General features: G+C 42.0%; 1 protein-coding gene across 4 annotated transcripts in view; it reads right to left on the bottom strand.

The window, feature by feature from the left end:
* Positions 1-18,856, bottom strand: part of IGSF5 (immunoglobulin superfamily member 5) — a 30,056-nt gene extending 11,200 nt beyond the window's left edge. Inside the window, exons 1-6 of one of the 4 annotated variants that reach the window (XM_083828861.1) lie at positions 18,715-18,856; positions 16,269-16,471; positions 8,867-9,187; positions 7,505-7,813; positions 3,039-3,167; positions 2,513-2,537 (exon numbers count right to left, since the gene is read on the bottom strand). In XM_083828861.1, the coding sequence (XP_083684987.1) occupies positions 2,513-2,537; positions 3,039-3,167; positions 7,505-7,813; positions 8,867-9,187; positions 16,269-16,326 (842 nt within the window). In that variant the 5' untranslated portion in view covers positions 16,327-16,471; positions 18,715-18,856. The remainder of the gene's footprint in view (positions 1-2,512; positions 2,538-3,038; positions 3,168-7,504; positions 7,814-8,866; positions 9,188-16,268; positions 16,472-18,714) is intronic. The other 3 variants (XM_083828862.1, XM_083828863.1, XM_083828864.1) reach the window with 3 other exon arrangements.
* Positions 18,857-18,960: the final 104 nt, after the last annotated feature.

Here is an 18,960-nt window from a genome sequence, read left to right as displayed (position 1 = left end):
TATGTCCTACTTCTAAAAAAATAGCTGCAAAATACATCTGGGCCTTACAAATATTTAGCTACTGCAAATCTTGTCCTATATAAATACTACTTATGAAGTTCTAGATAGAAAGTTTCCATCAGCTGCTTTACCAGCAAGAAGGAAAACAGAGTGGGCAATCTTTTCAGAGTGAAGACTCTGTTCCAGATCACAGGCTTTGTAGGAAATTAATTTTTATCTCTGAGTGACCGGATAGTCAGTGGCCCAATAAGGGAACACCAATCAAGCCACCTACAGCGAGTCATCATTTTTGACTGAACCCACCCAACTGCAATAACAAAGCATGCCAGCTCACATCAACACAGTTTGGCTCCCAGGTGATTCACCTGTACACCCCAGAGTTAATTTACTGTGCATGTGAACATAGTCACAGGGAAGTTGATAGAACTTTGGTTAAAGTTACACATCTCTGAACTTGCAGAGGTGACCTGCAGAGCTACACGCTGAGAAAAGAGGGCATTTTTACTCAAAACTTATGCTAGGAAAAACGCTACTATTCATTTGTTCTAACCACAGATTCCCCTCTGGGATAATCCCAGGTCCATCTTTGCCTAGCTTTATAGCGTGGCCAGCATAAATTGATGGCAGGACTATGATGATCCAGGGACTTGTAGGGAAAGAGGGAAATATTCTCGGTTAGCTGTACTTGTGGAAACTGTTGCATCAACTTATTTATGTTCAGTAAGAATCACTTTACAGGTCTGTAGAGCTTCAGATGAGTATTTCTGATGCACACGGAAGTCTGAGTAGCCAGTTGTGACTACATGGTTGCTTTTTTTAGGAGATAAACGTGTTAAATACCACTAAGAAACCTGTCATGGTTGATAGGAGATAGCAATTGTTTAGGAGTACTACCTCCACAAGATGGTTTTCAGTCTATTTTTATCTGATCCTTAGGTCTCAACAAATCCAGCATTGTAGCTAAGCCAAAATCAGTTACAAAAAACTGTGGGAGGTACAGAAAAATAACCAGCCAAGCTAAAAACAAATGTTGTAGGAATTAAAACAATATATCTTTGGTCTCACTATTTCTTCACTACTACCTCAACATAGCTTCCACAGTCTGGACAGTCATAATTCTTTTTACTGCCGGTAGGTTCCCCCAAGAAAAAAAAAAAGAAAAAAAAACACTAAGCCTTTGCGCAACTGTCAACACTGACTTGTCCCAGCTAATCCATAAAGCCTGGACTCATCCCAGTGCTTAAGTATGTGCTTTAGCTTTTGCTTAACTCTCAGGCTGGAAGCAACTTTTACGAAGCTGGAATGATAACTCATGATTCAAGTTAATGGGAAAATAGAAGCTTTACTGTACTAAGATTTTTGCATGAGGATATAATGATATTTGCTCTAGACCACATTCAAAGACATAGGGAAAAAGTAATGCTAAGCCCTCCTCTGGGCCTGTTCATGTTGCCTGTAAGAAGGCAGTGTGCAGACCCTCCAGGGGCAGCACTGGCAAGGCAGGGACCCAGGGAGAGCACGGACCTGGCCAAAGCAGTCCCTGCGGCTGGGTAAATGCCTCCCTGAATGTACAATTGATTTGGTCGTAGCAGGGTTGACCCTTGCAAAGGGCTTTTGGCACAACTAGGTCAGAATTGAAGCAAAAAGGCTTTGTAGCGTTGTATTCGTACCAACACCAATATGTAAGTTGCGCTTGCTTTTGACCTCCCGTTCCCTGCTGATGTAGCCCTGCCCTATTTATATAGCTGCACTTGGTAAAATGATCGATTAAGCATCATAAACTAAGAAGTCACATGGAAGCTTACTGGCATGGCATGGTATGATTAGCATTGTTTCCTCAGGAGAAAACAGTATTGTTTTTATTTTATTTCATGTCCAAAAATAGTGTATAAATGGAAATCTGCCAACAGACCTTCACAAAATTTCCCCACAAGAGGCCGTTAATGAAGCTAGGTATTACCAAATTGAGAGGCAAGGTGTCGTAACATTTTGTAAACTCATTAAGAGACAGGGAGATAAACGCCCCGCAAGCTCAAGCTGTGCATGAATTTACACCGCTCCCTAGCAGCTTAGAAAAATAACTCCGGTAAGCCCACTGACATTGCTGTTAAGAGCTGCACTACCGCTGAAGGATAGGACCTTAATACTCAAACTCATCAGCTCACGATTTTTAACATTTTCCAACTCTGTGCAACGCCGTACCAACAGCTTGGTATTCAAGCGCGCCTGGTAATCACTTGATTAAGCGTCAACACTCACCGGCAGGGCAGCTTATTACATTTTTTATTTTGTTTTGTTTATTTTTATTTTATTTTGTTTAGTTTTGTTTTACTTTATCTTATTTATTTTGTTTTGTTATGTTTTGTTTTATTTTATTAATTTATTTGCCTGCCAATGTGCCGCGGAGCCCCGGGTCCCGCTGCTGGGCTCACAGTGACCTCCTGTGGACGTGCCGGCAAACGCCCGGGACCCGGCGGCAGGCAGCCTGCTGTTCCCACCTTATTCAGCTTACCTTGCTTCGCTTTCGTACGTGGATCCTGGGGGGGGGGAAAGAAAAATGTATTTAAAATGCTAGAAAATAAAACGCGACCTACTGGAGAGCTCCTCTCCGAGAGTGCACTGTGCTCCGGCTACCACGGGAGCATCTCTCCTCCTTATTTCCAGGACTGTGCAATAGTCCTGCAGAACAGCTCACAAATTAATTGGAAATCAGGATCACAGCCCTGAAGATAAGTTTAAACAGAGAACCTCGGCACAGGAACTATACGTCATTGGAAGTTAACGTACTCCTGAAATGCCCTTCTCGTTAACGTGGGTAGCAAAACTGTACCACAGACTACTTTGGGACCGAGTTATAGGAGAAGGAGCAAGGTGAGAGTAAGGAGCATCTTAAGGAGGTCTTGGTTAAAAGCACGATCAGTCTGCTTGCATTTCTGCTTACAGGTCTTTGCACTACACAAGGACTGTCACGAGTAGTAGATTTATACCTAATTCAAGATACTTTTTAATGTATAGGCCAATTGTGAAGGTCCACTTACCTTTCTTCAGGCAGCAGCAGCGTACGACAACCACAATAATAATGACCAGGAGAATAAAACCAACAACTGAAAACACGACTGCAAGTACAATAACCCATGTGCTTATGCTGTCTTCACTGTAACCATTTTCTGTTAAATTAAATGGATAAATATTGTTTCATCAGAATGGATAAATATTGTTTTATCAGAGTCTCAAAACATTGTTTTCAAAATATTTTTTAACTTTTCTGTGAGAACCTATTAACTGCTTCTTGACTATTTAGCAAGGAGGCTGTGTTTTCCTGATGCTGGTCTCTATTTATGGGCGGTGGCCAAGCACTCAAAATGTTTCCAAAAGAAATTTCTTTATTGCAATGGTAACTTCTCCGACAGCTATTTTTAAGAATATACAGCTGTAATATTCCACCCAAAATTTTATTTTGCAGATATGCTGAGTCTCCCATCATCCTTTGGAGACCTTTTGGGCTGGGGATAGGGGTCAAGATCCAATTTAGATATCTATACTGAAGATATTAAGCATCTTGCCTAACTACATTTGTCACTGGAGAGAAAATAGGTATTTTGGGTTACAATTCACCTGGCCAAATGTGTATTTGTCCCTCTGGATAAGATGGTCAGCTCTGAAGAAGTGTCCATTTTTCCCCACTGACCACAGTAACGGTCTCAGGTACCTGGTACAGGTGGAGATCTCTAGCCTGTAAATATGACTTTCTGATGAATCCCACCTTGGAATTTCTCCCACTAATTTAAGCAGGTGTTTGATTTTGGGACATACTTTGTAGTTCATCTGTTTGGTCTTCACTTAAAGAGCAGTGACGACCAAAAACTGTAAAGAGTAGCACAGTTTGGGATACTGCAGCTACTAGCCCATCTTCACTACTGGCATTTTAACAACATTAAACTATTCCTTTGTCTTTGCTGTAAACTACAGTGCTAAATGAGGTGATTTCAAGATAATTCAACATCCTGGTGAACCTGGTTGCTATGAGCAGGTTTCCTAAGAGAGCTCCCACATCACAGAACTTTAAAAATACCCCACATTTCTTACACGGCTGGATGCATAAGGAAGGTGTCAGTTCTCCCTGCCACATCATCCTGCCCTTTGGTTTTGACCAGGTATTTCAGAACTACATCTAATTTGTCTACCCTTTGAAAAGCAGCCACCAAATCATTTTGACAGTTGTTTAGAGAAACATTTCAATCCAAATTACGGGTGTGAAACACATCCAAACTCAACAATACCCCTTCTGTCACACTGGGCTCATGATTGTCACATCCTCATTAGAGGTCACAGTTAACAACTGCATGGTTATATTTAGCTGGCAGCCTCTGGGAAAGGTACCGCAGCCATGTAGATGGCTGGTAGCTGCACAGTGTCAGAGCTGTTCCCCTGATGCGTGACCCAGGGTACCCACTGCTTTACTTATGGTAAGGAATAAAGAAGCAAATCCATTCTATCTACGAATTTGCCTGGTTTGCTTGAGGTTTGGAGGCTTCAGACGACAAAGATACAGGAGCAGAGCCTCCTATGAAGCTTGGACCTTTGTTAGGAGTCTGAGTTATCCAAAGCTCAGGTCATTATGATTAAGCAATTTGTTCCAGTCTTCTTTAATCATAATGCACAATCAGCATGTTTTGAATTTCTTCTGACAATTAGAGAAAACAAGCACTCACTAACCTGCAGACTAGTAGTTAAATCAGTAGGCTGTAAACAGTTGTGATTACAATTGATGAGAAACTTGTTCATTATATTTTTATCCAGAAGTACCACAACAAATACACATATATATTATCCTAATTCATTCCATAAAACATGCCACAGGGTTTCAAGATGGCTAAGATATGAAACACATAGCTGTTTAAATATAGAGGTAAATTTAACATCTGCATGAAGGGTGGAGTTAACACACCTACACAGGCCCATATGTCCAAGCTGGCTGTCAGACCAAGGTATTTTCCACCCTGTCAGGTTCAGGTTACATGTCCAAAGAGGCTCTACAGAGCTAAAAAAAATGCAACACAAACACTTCTGGCTCTTCAGCATCGCAGCTTCTTCCCAGTTTTGGAGGATCCAGAAAGAAACTGGGGCTGGGACCAGCAGGTATGAATACAGGAGCTGCCAGCTCAACGTGAAAGTAGGAGTAAATCCACACCACATTACGTTAGGTGTTTGGTGTGTACAAAGCCACCTCCTCATTCCATGGGGCCCATTCTCAGCTGCTGTTCTGACACCTGGTTCCTCCTAAAGCAACCTAAGAATTTACTTGGGCAAAGTATCTGCAGAAAAGGGAATTTTCCCAGGCACGTGCTGGTGACCAAGGAGAAAGGAGAGACTGGACAAAACTGGATATCACTTGTTGGACACTTCGGAGTTTTCTGGCTAAGATAAAAAGCAGAGGAAGATCAGGCTCCTGGTGGATTCCCTACATTCACCTTCTGCAGTACAAAGAACGCATGCAGTCAACACTGAAGCCTCAAAGAGCTTGGGACCAGCTAAGGGACTCTACTGAGGACCTCATTTTCCAATAATGGCTCTGTGAATACATCTGCTGGGATAACTCCATAGAAGTTCGCAATTCTGGGGCCCAGCAAAACTCTGCTGTGAGTGAAGTACCTCTGGAGGAGGAGCAACTGAAACTGATAATACAACAGTTTTGGGGAAGGATTTCTTAAATTTTTAAAGCTAATCTTCGTTCCTGACACCATCTAGCTGAGGTTGAGTCTGCATATGAAAAGTCAGACAAGCCCTGAGATTTCACATGTGACATACATTAGAAATTTTCTTCTGCCATAAATGTCATGTCTTTTCTTCATTCTAATAATCTGAAGACTTCATATTCTCAACTGCTGACAAATTTTGAATGTCTGATGCTGCAAAATGATTTTTCCAAAGAGCAATGAATGATGGTCCTATACAATCACTAATTATACACTAATTGTGCTTCATGACATCTGTTTTTCTCCTCTTCTGATTTACAATGAGTAGCTATGGAAACTGAGGGTGGATACCTCAGTACTTCACAAAGAAGTAGGCAGGGGAATTTATTAATTTCCTCAGGATAGTTCTATTTTGCTTAGTCAGTAATTACAAGCAATCTGACTACAAAATAGTCATATTAAGAATGGTGAAATGACCTTTTTCAACTGCTTTACAAAGCAAGTACTTCTGGAAAGACTCTAATATTGACTCATCCATAAAATAAAAGGCACAGTTACTCAGCCTCCTCAGTTGTTTGTATGTAAAAACTTCTATAGCATACCCCTCATCAATCCACTATGAGAATGTCTTCGTATGTGTCACATTCACCCATTGCAGAAAATGAATCAGTTCATCAAGAGAAGCTGTCAATGTGATTATAGAAGCTCATGATGCTTACCACATCATAAAAAGAAATGTAGATTCTAGGCCCTACTCCACACAGCAGGCAGCTGGGGTTGTATAGACTCACTGCAAACCCTACACATCCCGTGCATTTCCCATACCACAGGCTAAGGCTAATTTAAAGGCTAATTTAAAGGATGTCACCATAGGGTGGACTATGTCACCATCGGTGGCAGTGTACTTATGCCCAGTAACCTCAGCTCCCTGCCACGTGATTAGTCCTTCAAGTTCAGTTTGTCTTGAGAGTCTTCTCCCTTACAGTTGAGACACTTGGCCAGTCCCAACAGATAAATGCTCTTAAGGATGATCTGGTATTGTCTCCCTCATCTGCATTAAACATTGTCAACCCACAGGGAGAGACTTTCTCTTACTTGCTCTTACTTTGTTATGGTTTGGAAAAGAAAAATATTTTTCAGAGGATTCAGTTAGATCATGAAGCAGATCTTTAATCATAGTCATTGCTTTGCTCTACATTAGCAGAGCAAATCAGATAAAAGCACCCTTTTACTGATGAACTTCCTAATGAACCTACTGACTAACCTGTGAATGTATTAAATTATGGAATATATTTTCATAGGTTGTCAGTAAGGCTAAAGATTTGTGGTATTATGAAAATATATATATATGTTGACAACACTAGTAACAATGCTTATCAAAGTCTTGCTAGCGGTTCTTGAAAGATCTGCTCAACATTCATGCTTGGCTTAGACACTGAATTTCCTTAAATAAAAGGCAATAAGAAGCAACCAATGTGTTGCCCAAAGAATTCCATGTATATTGCTGTAGTACAATTTTTACTTTCCTCTAGGATGTAAAAAAGAACATGACAGATAAAGGAATGCAGGCACAATGGCTCTTTGGTCTAAGTGGACTTTGTGGCTCATTAGACTTGTACCAGTCCTTTCACAGAGGTGAAATGAACTGTACCTATGTGTCAGGCTGTGACTATCAAGTCCTAATTCTATCACCTTTGCATATCTCACAGTATTTAATTTGCAAATAAAATACTTTTCAAAACAATACAAAGCATAATGCACAGTTCTGAGAAAATAGTATAGGCAAAGTACAACAAACATTCACTTACCTAGAGTAGAGTTGACAAAGAAAACAGTTATAGTTGCATTCTGAGGTCTAGGGAGTGCTTCTATATCAGCTAAACAAGTCAAAATCTCAGTGTCTGTTGGAGTCAAAGTCAGGACGCTCAAGGCATTGTGGAGGTCATTAGATCCTTGACTTTGCTGGGTAACATACCTCGACTTATCAATCAGAGAGTCATTTGTCATCCAAGTAATGTCTGGAGCTGGAGCCCATCCTAAGGCTTCACAAACAATTTCAAGTGTTTCATTCTCTTTAACTGTTAAGGTGCTATTTTTGATGAATAAAGATCCATTAACTGTGGGAGGGAAAAGATGTTTTGTTCCTTCAGAATAGTTATCTGCATTGCTTTCCTGCTGATAGTCTTAAATCTTACCTTGCTACCCAAAATTAGCTATATCTTGAGATATGAATTTAAAAAGTCATTATTAACACAGATATACCATACGCATGATATAAACATGCAGATATTGCAACTTCATAGACATGTTGTCCAGTGTGTCTACAGCACGAGTCTCAGCTTTCAATATCTTTTCAATAAAAAGAAGAAAATTACACTTTTTAGGCATCCTTTTATATTTATAGCTGAAGGACAACATAATGAAATAACAATGTTTCTCTGTAAGTTTTAAGTAAGCTCTTGGGTTTTCTTGGGAAAAGTTTACAGACAGACGATGAGATGTTCTCACTGCACTAAGCACCTCTTTGACAAACGGATGGTGTCTGATGGTTAGATTCTGCTTTACAGCCTGCACTCTGTCACCACTAAAGCTTCAGAGAGGAGGAAGAGGTCTCATACACAGGGACTTGATATGCAGGATCTTTTTGTTCCTTGGAAATCGTAGCTCGCAGCAGCAATCACATGAAGAGCATTGCTTTGTGTCTCAAAGGATTTATTTCTACACACCATTAAATCAAACTCAAATAAGTGGCATACAGACTGATCCCTCAGTTAGAAAGCAGGAGGGAGATCTGTCCAAAAGACAGTAAAGGTTCTTGCACAAAGACGTGCGTGTGTGGAGGGAAGTAATCCATACTGTTTCTAGCCAAAAGATTCTTTTTGACTGACTGCTGGTGGGCCTGCTACAGCCTCCAGGCACTTTAATGAAATCCAATAAAGAATAAGAGATATAACAGGAAAAAAGACAGGACAGTTCAAACCTTTGTTAATGGCGCTTTGAATGTGACTCTGAAACCTGCTTTGACAGTAAAATTAAGATAAAGAAGAAAGAAGACAAATGATGGTGAATGAGGGCATGTACTCCTTGACAGAGATAATTTGGGCAATCCGTCAGAGAATATCTTTAAGTGTGGTACAATAAAATAGCTTTCTATTGGCAGTTATACGCACCTTGAACAGAAAGAAAGGCAAAGCTGCTCTCACCAGCTTGCTGGATGCTGCATTCAATTTTTCCAGAGTCATTTAGCTGGGTGTTGTGGATGATCAGCTCTGAGGTAAATTCATCATTATTGGTATAATTTTGAGAGGTGAAGCGGCCTGATGTTTCAATAGGTCCTTGAGAATTAATGACAGTGAGGACAGGATTTGCCTTGAACAACCAAATGAGAATGACCCATCCTTTCATAACAGTGCAATTAAACCGGGCTTCTGAACCAGCAAGGACTGTTGCATTAGTAGGGCCATTTACAATAGAATAACAAAAGCCAAGACCTGGAAGGAAGGAAAAAAAAATCACACAACCTGTAAATACATAAATACCAACAAAGACATCTGACTTAATTTTTACTTCCAGCAATTTAAGGCTCAAAAGCCAGGAGCCCTGGTTGAAATTGTATTTTTAATTGGAGGCACTGGGGTATTGAGCACTTTGTTACATATTGGAAAAGGCTGTTGACTCAACTGAGCCACCACTTCCCCTCTGACAGCCAACAGTACATGATGCTTTCAGAAGAAGATTCTTATCTCATTTTCTATAATGGCCAGCAGTAAATAGTTGAAGTCATTAATGGTGAATTGAAATTGTGACTTAGGAATGTTAACCACACAGCCATAAGCAGTGATCAAATGCTACGTTGTTTTAATGGATCCCTAAACCTAGAACCCTAGAAGTATAGGTTTACAAGGATTTTTTTTAAATTTAACCTGAAACCTTTTTAACAGAAATGGAGATATCTTTCAGCTGTGTCTTAGATTAAATGCTTTTCTTTAAAGATGCATGTGACTTTTTGTCTCTCCTCCTATTCTGAAATCACCTACTTTTCTCTCTTCAGCAGATCACTAAAGAGCAGAATTACCATTTTGCTGAAGGAAAAAAAATCCACTTTTAGATAAGAAAATACATGAGTTCTTTAGATGCTGAATGAATAAAGGAGTATGTAGCCAGTCCTTTCTCCAAACCTCTTATTGCCACTAATTTTTGCCTCCTTCCATACTCTTTCCCCTATTTGCCTGCCTCTTCGCTCATTTCTCTTGCATGCACCCCATACATTGTTTCCCACCATCCCAGGCTTTCTGCTAACCGGAGCTGCTTGAATTCATGAGTTTTTCTCCTTAAAAGGTACCATGAATTTTAGATACTATCTTTCAGAAATGAAAGCTTATTTCTAATCAAGGCATTTTGTTTTCTCCTCCTTGTCAGCAGACCCAGGGCCTCTCATTGCCCTCAGAGGGAGCGAAGGTGCAGCTGTTGCCCAGGCAGGTGGTGGATCCCGTGTGCGTGGGAAGGCAGAAGCATGCAGTTCTACTAAGCAGAAAGTAATGGATTAAGCCTCTTTCCAAAATGGCAGCTGCGACTTCAGTCCCTGAAATACCCAGGGAAAGTGGGCAAATCTTTAAATATTTGTCAAGGAGATAACATTATATACTCTGAGGCACAAACCTTCAAAGATTAAGAGTGAGCAGCACTGGATGAAATTAAGAGCCTGCTTCTCTGGGTCTTTGTACTTCGTGACTCCCTTTGGGTTTTGGCTAGGTTCTCCAGAACATGCTATGTCCAGGTGCAGTAGAGCAAAAGCAGAGGTAATATCAATGGCTTTCAAGGAGTCAAAAATGCTGAATGTCTCCTAGGACAGAGATTTCATGAGCTCCCTAAAGACCTGCCAGTGAGACCTAACTCACCAGTAAGTTTTACATTACTTACTGGCAAACGTTCATCCCGCAGAAGCACCAGGACTGCCAGCATTACTCCTAATGATTCAAGCTGTAGTTCTGCACAGTTACAGCAATTAGACACTACAGTCCATAGCAGTGTTATTAAAACCCCTGTCTGCAAATTCAGCCTGAGCCTAAGTGTTCAGCTATTTTCCAGGAGAAAGGGAGAGTGAAATGGCTGTTACTCCCTTGCTAAGTCAGGGCAATGAAGTGGTTTTAAAGATTTCATTCAACCTGGGTTTAGTTCATTTTAGGTAGTTTAATTATTAATGGATTAATTCACAAATTACTGAAAAAGTAATTTTTCATTTGGTCATTAACTCACACGATAAGGGGAGAATATGCTGTATTGTTTCACACAAAAGAGATGTTTAATGCTTGCATAAATGCTACCAGAGCCCAGTCTCAGTTACGATGTTGCAAACAGAACCTTGGAGCATGCACCCAACACATATGGCCCATAATCTCATTGCTCCAATGTGCACATTAATTTCTAATTCCCAGCTCTCACTTAATCCTTGGGAGTTTATATCTCCCCAGCTTCGTGCCAAGAATCGTTCTTTAATATAAATAGCTCCTCTCTTTCCTCCCACCTACCGCATGTGTTTACAGACAAGAGTCTTTTCATTCTTTGTTTTGCAGGTTTACACAAACCTAGCTTTCCCTGGACCATTGTATGGTTGACTCCGAGTTCTCTCCTGTTTACAAAAACCTTCACAAAAATTTTGCACATTCCTGGGTTATGTTACCTCTGTCAAGCACCTCATTCTCCAAAGTATATCTGTATGTGAGCAATAAAACATTAAATAAAAAGCAAACTTCACTTCTACTGATAGTTAATAAAGCCAGATAAGATACGTTAAATGTTTGACTTAGATGGTTCTTTTTTTCCAGTAACATTTACTCAAAGCTCTCGTCAGTCATGTAAAGGTGAACCGAAATGCTTTAAATCATGATACAGCTTGAAGACTAACTCAGCAATCAAATCTATACACATACATTAATACATTGCTTTATAAACAGTTAACCCAACAAAATGCTTAAAAGCCATATTGTCTCTCTTCTCTTTGTCACTCTGAATGTTAGTGATTGCTCACGTCTGTGGATGGCATCATTTGCAGAGCTACCAGTTCTCTTTCGAAAGTGCACTGAGAAAGCGCACTCCAGTGAGACCATACATCACATAATACGCCCCCTTTCCTTGATATTTTTTGCCACCATTTCTGTTCATAACTGATATTACTGGGCTTGAGACACAGTTCTAAGCTCAAATTCATCTTTGAGTTATATATATATTTTTGGACGGATACTGTAACCAGCCTTTACAATACTGCTCCCTGTACATCCCTGTACATCTATGGTGCCTACAAGTTGATGTACTGAGCTTTTTGACTCTCACACTTTGTTTGAATTCTTCCCGTTTGGTTGAAGTAGACATAAACAGCTACCATGATGATAGACTCAGCTGTCCACAAACACCCTTAGAATTAACACTAAAATGAATTTAGTTGCTCACGAAGCAGGAGCTGCAGTACTTATTCACACTGCCCCCCTTAATGCAAGTTGGTATCTGTGCATTTGTATTTTATTTCTTAGCCTGTGTAAACACTTTTCTTTCTTAAGGAGTATAATGGTTTGGCATGGCTCTGAATAAATGACTTTCAGTACTCTGTTAGCTGTTAATTAATCATTTGCTATGAGATCACGTCTGTGAGTTCCACTATAGTCTTGAAATTTATCCCTAAAGATGAACAGTGAGGGATCATCTGCTCTAAAAAAAAAGTATGGCTGATACTGCTTTTGTCTTGTTCAGGCAGTCAGGACACTATAGCAGGTAGGTATGAGTTACTCCTTCATTTATCTAATATAATCATTTTTTATCAGTCCATAGGTATGGTGGGATCTACATTTTTTTCCACCAACCAGGCCTGCTGGAGCAACATACAGCTTTCCAATGACTTTCCTGAGCTAGAGAACAGATCCATAAGCCCTGGATGGGGATCCTATGGGTGGCAAGAGAATCAAGAAATGGAAAGTAGCTCAACTTTGCCTTCATTTGGATCTCAGTAAAGCCCCAGCACAACCAAAATGGAGCTTTATGAGCCTTCTCCACCTGTTGCCAAAACATTTTTTGTAATTATAACCTTGTCTCTTTATCTTTTTGCTTTAAATTTTTATCTTGCAATAGCATGCCAAGTCCCAAACCAATAGTGGGTTCCACTGTCCAACCCATATACAAACACTGATAAAGTAACTTCTGTAAGGTCAAAGAGGACATTCACGACAGAAATGTGATCTGAACACAGTTACCAGTGCTTTAAATCAGTGCTCTAAGTCCTTTTGCTGGGCTTTGCTTCCTGCACTAGGGAGAAAATTTCAGCACTGGTTTCATTTGCATACTGCTTAAAAAATATCTCGCAGATGGTTGCTTTCAGACAAATTAAGGCCTCAGGCTAGATTGCCTTCGCACTTTACAGGAATTATGTGTTCAGCTCTTAACAGCTGGTTTAACATCTGCTTTCCCACACGCAACCAGTAAAATATCCCACCCAGACAAATAACAACACTGATGTCTTTGCAGTAGGGAAATTTCAAACAGTCTTTGTGATACTGCATTACCCCTTGAATTTTGAAACACAGAGCTCTGTTGGGACACCTTCTTTGAGGCACATCACTATACCCTTAGAATGGGGCCACCAATGGTAAAAGTTTAAGTGCCAAGTGTTTGTTGCTCAGTCCTTCCCAACAGCAGGTTGAATGTACATCAATGTCTGTATGAACTGCTTATTCCTTCCTGTTGCATGAATTCACTGTCACATCGTTGTGGGTTTTGAAGAAACAGAAGTGCATTGTTCAGCTTTCGGGGCTGTGGCAGGTGATGCCTGCACCGAGGGAATGTCATTTCCTGAAGAACCACCCTTGCCCTTTGTCACCAACATTTTTCCTTCCCCACCTGAACTAACTTCAAAGAACCACTTTTTCATGATGAAGGTTTCAGTAACAAGGGCACTGAGACATGGCTCCTTTCTCTTCCTTCCCTCTTCTCTGCTGAGTCAGTTTGTCCTCCTTTTATAAGTGGTCTATTTGGATGCAACACAGCAAAGGACAGGATGGGTTTATCCTTTTGCCATAATGACTCCCTTTATTTAGCCTCATTATCATACTCCAAAATTTTCTCCCCCTCTGTACCCTTATCAACCTCCCATAAACCCTGCCTTTTATCCTTCGGTTTTTGCATCTAGTTTGCATCTTTCCCTTCTCTCTCTGCTGTTTATTTGCTTTTCTACATTTTTTACTTCCAGTCTGTTTTAAATTCCTTTTTATTTTCACTCTTTCTTTAGTCTCCTGCTCATCACACCTTGCTTTCTGCCTCCCCTACCTCCCAGCTTGCCCACTGCTCCAGCAACAGCTCTGCAATAAATTGTTTTGGATTTGGTAAGACTTTTCTTCAGCACATCTCAAGTTTACTTCACAAACCAACAGCCCCAAAGCCGAACCTTTTGAAAACCAAAATAGGTTAGAGCTTGTCAAAGTCTGAAGAGAAGGACTAGCTTGTTTTTTTGATGTTAACAAGGCTTTAAAATATTTATATAGGACGTTTCTGTCAAGTAACACTGGTCTATTGGTACTCAGTGACACATTTTGCCACCCACACAAACCTCTCCATAGCCCCCAAGAGTGTCTTCCCAATCTCTTCTCTCAGTCACTATTTGATAGATGCCTAATGCAACCTCTCCCTGGATTACTCCTCCTCCTGCACAGTCTCTTGTCTCCAGTCGTGAAGGTCCCTGTGCTGGGAGCACCTCCAGCGTCCTGACGGCAAGCTGGGACCCTGCACTGCACATCAACCCTGCGATCTGCAGTGCTACTGATGATGAATAGCATGTGGTGCCAGCCAGGGTGATGCTCAAACCAGCTGTGCCATGCAGCTATCTCTGCAGCCTAGCCACATCACGTGGCCTTACACCTCCTCAAATCACGAGAGCAGCAACATTTCTTCCAAGAATAGCATTTTCTCTCCCCACAATACACTTTTTCTCCCAGCTTTGGGGTGTGATCCCATGGCTGCACGGCGCAGTGTGGGCAATGCCTGCTACCCCACTGTGGCAAAACAGAACAAAATTGAGGCTTCCTTGCAATAATTACTCAACATCCAAAATTACAAGATTTAGGAACTGCCCAAGCCAACAACTGGATTGGCACATATGGATCTACCTTCCATGATAACTATTTCATTTTGTTCAGCCTCTTTGTAATTTGGTATCACCCATATCCAGTGACCGTGAGCTTCACAACTTGATGACATTCTGTGAGGAAAAGTACATTCTTTGGTTTGCCTTAAATCTACTTTCTAGTCATTTTACTGCCTTCCATTAGTTCTTTTTGTTAGAGAAATCGTGAGTAGCCACTTCACTATTCACCTCCATATAATTATTTTAAAATATCTTTATTATTTCTTTCTTCACAAGCAGAAAAATAATCCAGTTTAATGAATCCTCTTCTTATCCTTTTGATCACCTCTGTCACACTTTATTCCTTTCTCAGACCTAGTATATCCACTTTGAAATGGAAGGGCTAACACAACATCCAGTATTTGAGATAAAAGCTTTCTGTGGATTTTTCTAATGTCATTGTATTTCCCCTGTTGAAAACACTAAGTGGTGAAATTTTCTCTTTTTCAGTAATTTGCTCTCTCTTTCCAAAGATGTCTATTCTTTTCCCCCACTATACATCTTCAGTTAAGTGATGCTTTGAACTGAGTATTTTCTGCTCCTTTATTACTTACTCACTTGGCATTGTGACATTTTCTGACAAATCCCCATAGTCTCTTTTTGCACTTGGCTGTCCCAAGTAATTCCGCACCACCTGCAAAGTCTGCCACCTCACAGTTCATACTCCTCTTCATGGGGTTGTTTAAGAGTTTGTTGAATATCACACATCCCAGTGCAACTCCACTGGGAACACCACTCTGCTCAGAGAACTCACCGTATACTGCTGCATTGTGTTTCCTTTCACCAGTTATACCTTCCCTCTCATCCCACTGCAGCTCTCTCCTTTCAGAGCCTCTTAAAACCCCAGCCAGACTACAGGAAACAAATCAGCCTTGTCTCCATTACCCAACTAGTCACTTTATATTCACATTTTCTTTAAAGCTCTGCCACCAGGATACCTTTTATCTGAATTCAGTATGAGATTCAGGCAAATGAAATGTAAATTGGAGGCCAAATAGGAAAATTATAATTTACATGTCTTTCTAGAAGCAAAATCAGCTGCTGATATTGAGTTCTTTGCAGACACCCCCTCAAGAGCAGTCCTGAATGGACAAGAGAAGGATGAGCTAAGGAGAAGGAGAAATGAGTGGGGACATCCCAGCTCATTGGAAGTGAGAAGGCAGCCTCCCCACCCCACCCACTGCTCAGTCCTGTATACTGAAACCCAATTCATACATACTATAATCTAAGCCATTAAAACATTCAGACTTCAAATGCAAACTTATCCACTTGAAACACTTTGAATAATCCCCCTCTGGGACTTACTGTTTAATCTGATATTGCCAGTAACTGCCATTTACATAGCTTTAAAATTAGTTCACACATTTAGTCCACGGTGGCTCACTTCAAGGGTTATGAACGTGTCCTACCTGTTAGCGAGGCAGATACGATGAAAAGAAGTAAAGTGAATTTCTGGAACCTCCCCATTGGAGCATTCTCTCCTGGTCCCTAAGGCAGAAAGCCACCGGTGGTCATTGCATGCTTGAGAAGAAGCTCAAGGACAGAACTTGTCAAGGAATTTGGAAATCAGCTGCTGTTTTGTGTCCTCTGACAAAACGTGACTTTATGTGACCTGTATTACAAACAAGGGGAGAAAAACAGTAGTAGAACAGTTGGTCTGAGAAAAACAGTATCTTTTCTCAGAAAAACTGTTGGAAAAGAAGTAGATGAGCTTTCAACACACAGACCTTTCTTCAGCATAGAAAGACCTGGCATCCCTCAGGCCCAGTCCATCCTGGCTATTACAATGCTACTGCTTCAGGATTGACTGTGTCAGGGTAGCCCCATCTGCATCATTAAAGTTAATCAGGAGCAGCCGGGGAAAATAATTCTCTTAGTTGCCTGCAATTGCGTGTGTGTGGTGGGTGCCCTGCCTGTGCCGGCGGCGGTGTCCTGGCAGGCTAATGAACCCTGCGCTCCATCACTTACTGTCACGCAGAGCAACTGCACAGGGCCACAGCCTCCCCTGGGGCTGCAGAGGAGCAGACCTGTGTATGGCGGGGCTGTTTCCCACCTGGGAAACAGGCGCGAAGGAATGCCTTCTGTGCCGGGCAGCCTTTGGGGTGGGAAGTAGAAATACATCCCGATGCATCCCTACACCCCCAAAAATATTGTATTGCTTTTCTGTATGTTTTACTCCAAAACTAGGATTCAAAAACTATGCTCTTACTCCCCAAAACAAAACACCATCAGCTTTCCACAGTGGACAGAGATAAAATACAGAGCTTGGGTGGGAGCCATCACCTTAATTCTGCATTTTCTGTTTTTCCAGCTTTTCTGATTCACTTCTGTGATACTACTCTCCTCCCCCTCAAAATATGTGGGAGGCAGTTTGACTGAGCTGCTTGGTTTACAAACTTCTCAGCTGGGAAATTCAAGCTTTCCTTCGTGAAAGGGATGCAGGCCGGAGGCTGCGGTTTTGTGGTCAGCTCAAACGTCTTGTCAGGAAAGCGGTTTTGATTTCAGAAGTGTTCATTGTGGCAGTGCATAAATATTAGTATCACCACAGAGACTGTGAGTTTGCTGTCAAAAGTGTACGTTTAATCACCTTCTTGCTTAAACCAAAACTGCGCCAAGGGACAAACCACAGGAGCTCAGTTCACTAATCTGTGCTTTGGACACAGGGGTCTGGCTGAGCTGAGCGAGGCAGCTGTGACGTGACCGGCTGGCAGTTTGCTTTGTTTTTCCCCGTTTTGCCAGCTTTCAGTTTGCCCCACAAATTTAAAAGGGCAGCCCTGTGAGTTAATCAACGTTCTAAACCGAGCCTGTGTGCTGATTTCTTCATCTGTAGGTTGGGAAGGGGGTTAGTTTGCAGGTTGCTTTGGGTTTTCCTGAGGTATTTTGAAAGCCTGTGTGTTTCCTTGGCTACACGCTCACCTGCAGGGTTGTGTGCCGAGGAGCCTGGCGCAGGCAGCTGAGGGGAAGGTCACGGTGTGAGACCTGCAGGGGCTTTTCCCTTCTCTCTCACTGCCCCAGCCTTCCGCACGTACACACGCTAGCTGGTGGCATTTCAGTGTTAGTATTATCTGTGGTGTTAACTGAAACAGCCCGAGCAAAACACCAGGAAGCAAGTCCAAAAGACAGTGTCGTGTCCTTTTCTAGGAAGTCACCAACCCAGGGAGGATCTGCATGTCCAGAGAGCACCCCGGGAGCCAGCACATCCCTAAAGCCAGCAGCCGTGGCTCGTAATCCCACTTAAAAACTCAGTTGCACCCATATAAACTCAGCAGAGCAAATTGTTATGGAGGAAAACAAATGTGCTAGGACCTTCCGTACAATTCAGGCCAAGATCAGTAAATAACTTGGGGTGACATAAAATGACCAGGGAAAAGAAGGGAAACCTAGCTTTCAGTTTTACCTTGTACATTTCGAAATGGACTTTCAAAGAAAAATGATCTCATCCCCACAGAGGGAAAATATTCTGAAGCAGAGTATTTTGCCTCATGGTAAATTAAATGCCTGGGGCTAGCCCCAGCCACTTTTTTTTATCTCCGGTCGTGATCTTTTCCTGGTCCACAGGTGCACTGGTGATCGGTATCGCTGGCCTTGCCCTGACCTGAGCCTATCCCGCACCCACACCAGAGGAAGGGGACAGTATCTGCCTAAACACTTGGCAGCCGACGTCCCACCGCCAGCCCAACTGAGGAAGGAGCCAGGGACAGGGTTAAGCTGTGTTTCCCAGCCACTCCCTCTGCCAACACAGCGCAGTGCCTCTGGATCACCTCCCCTGAACGCCAAAAAGAGTTTTTCCGCCCACTTTCTCTTACAGACCGCCAGCATTCAAAGCCACGCTCCCAGCCCTGGGCAAGCCCTCACCTTTTCTCCTGGAGGAATCCTTCCCCAGGCCCCGGCCTAGCCGCCGCCACCTCTGGCCAGGAGTGCCGACCTCTCCCCGCTCTGCCGCTGGGCTTGGGCTTCGGTGTGACATTGTCCTTTCGGTAGATAAGGAAAGGGTTGTGTCTTCCCCCCACCAGCCTCCTCCCACCCGCCCCAATATGCATATTGTGGTGTTAATATTTAACCGGCCCTGCAGGAGGAAGGGCGTCATGCTGATGGCAGGCT

This window comes from Anser anser, assembly GCF_964211835.1.
Source record: "Anser anser genome assembly, chromosome: 1".
Lineage (NCBI taxonomy): Eukaryota > Metazoa > Chordata > Aves > Anseriformes > Anatidae > Anser > Anser anser.
This window is presented reverse-complemented; position numbering and strand designations above follow the sequence as displayed.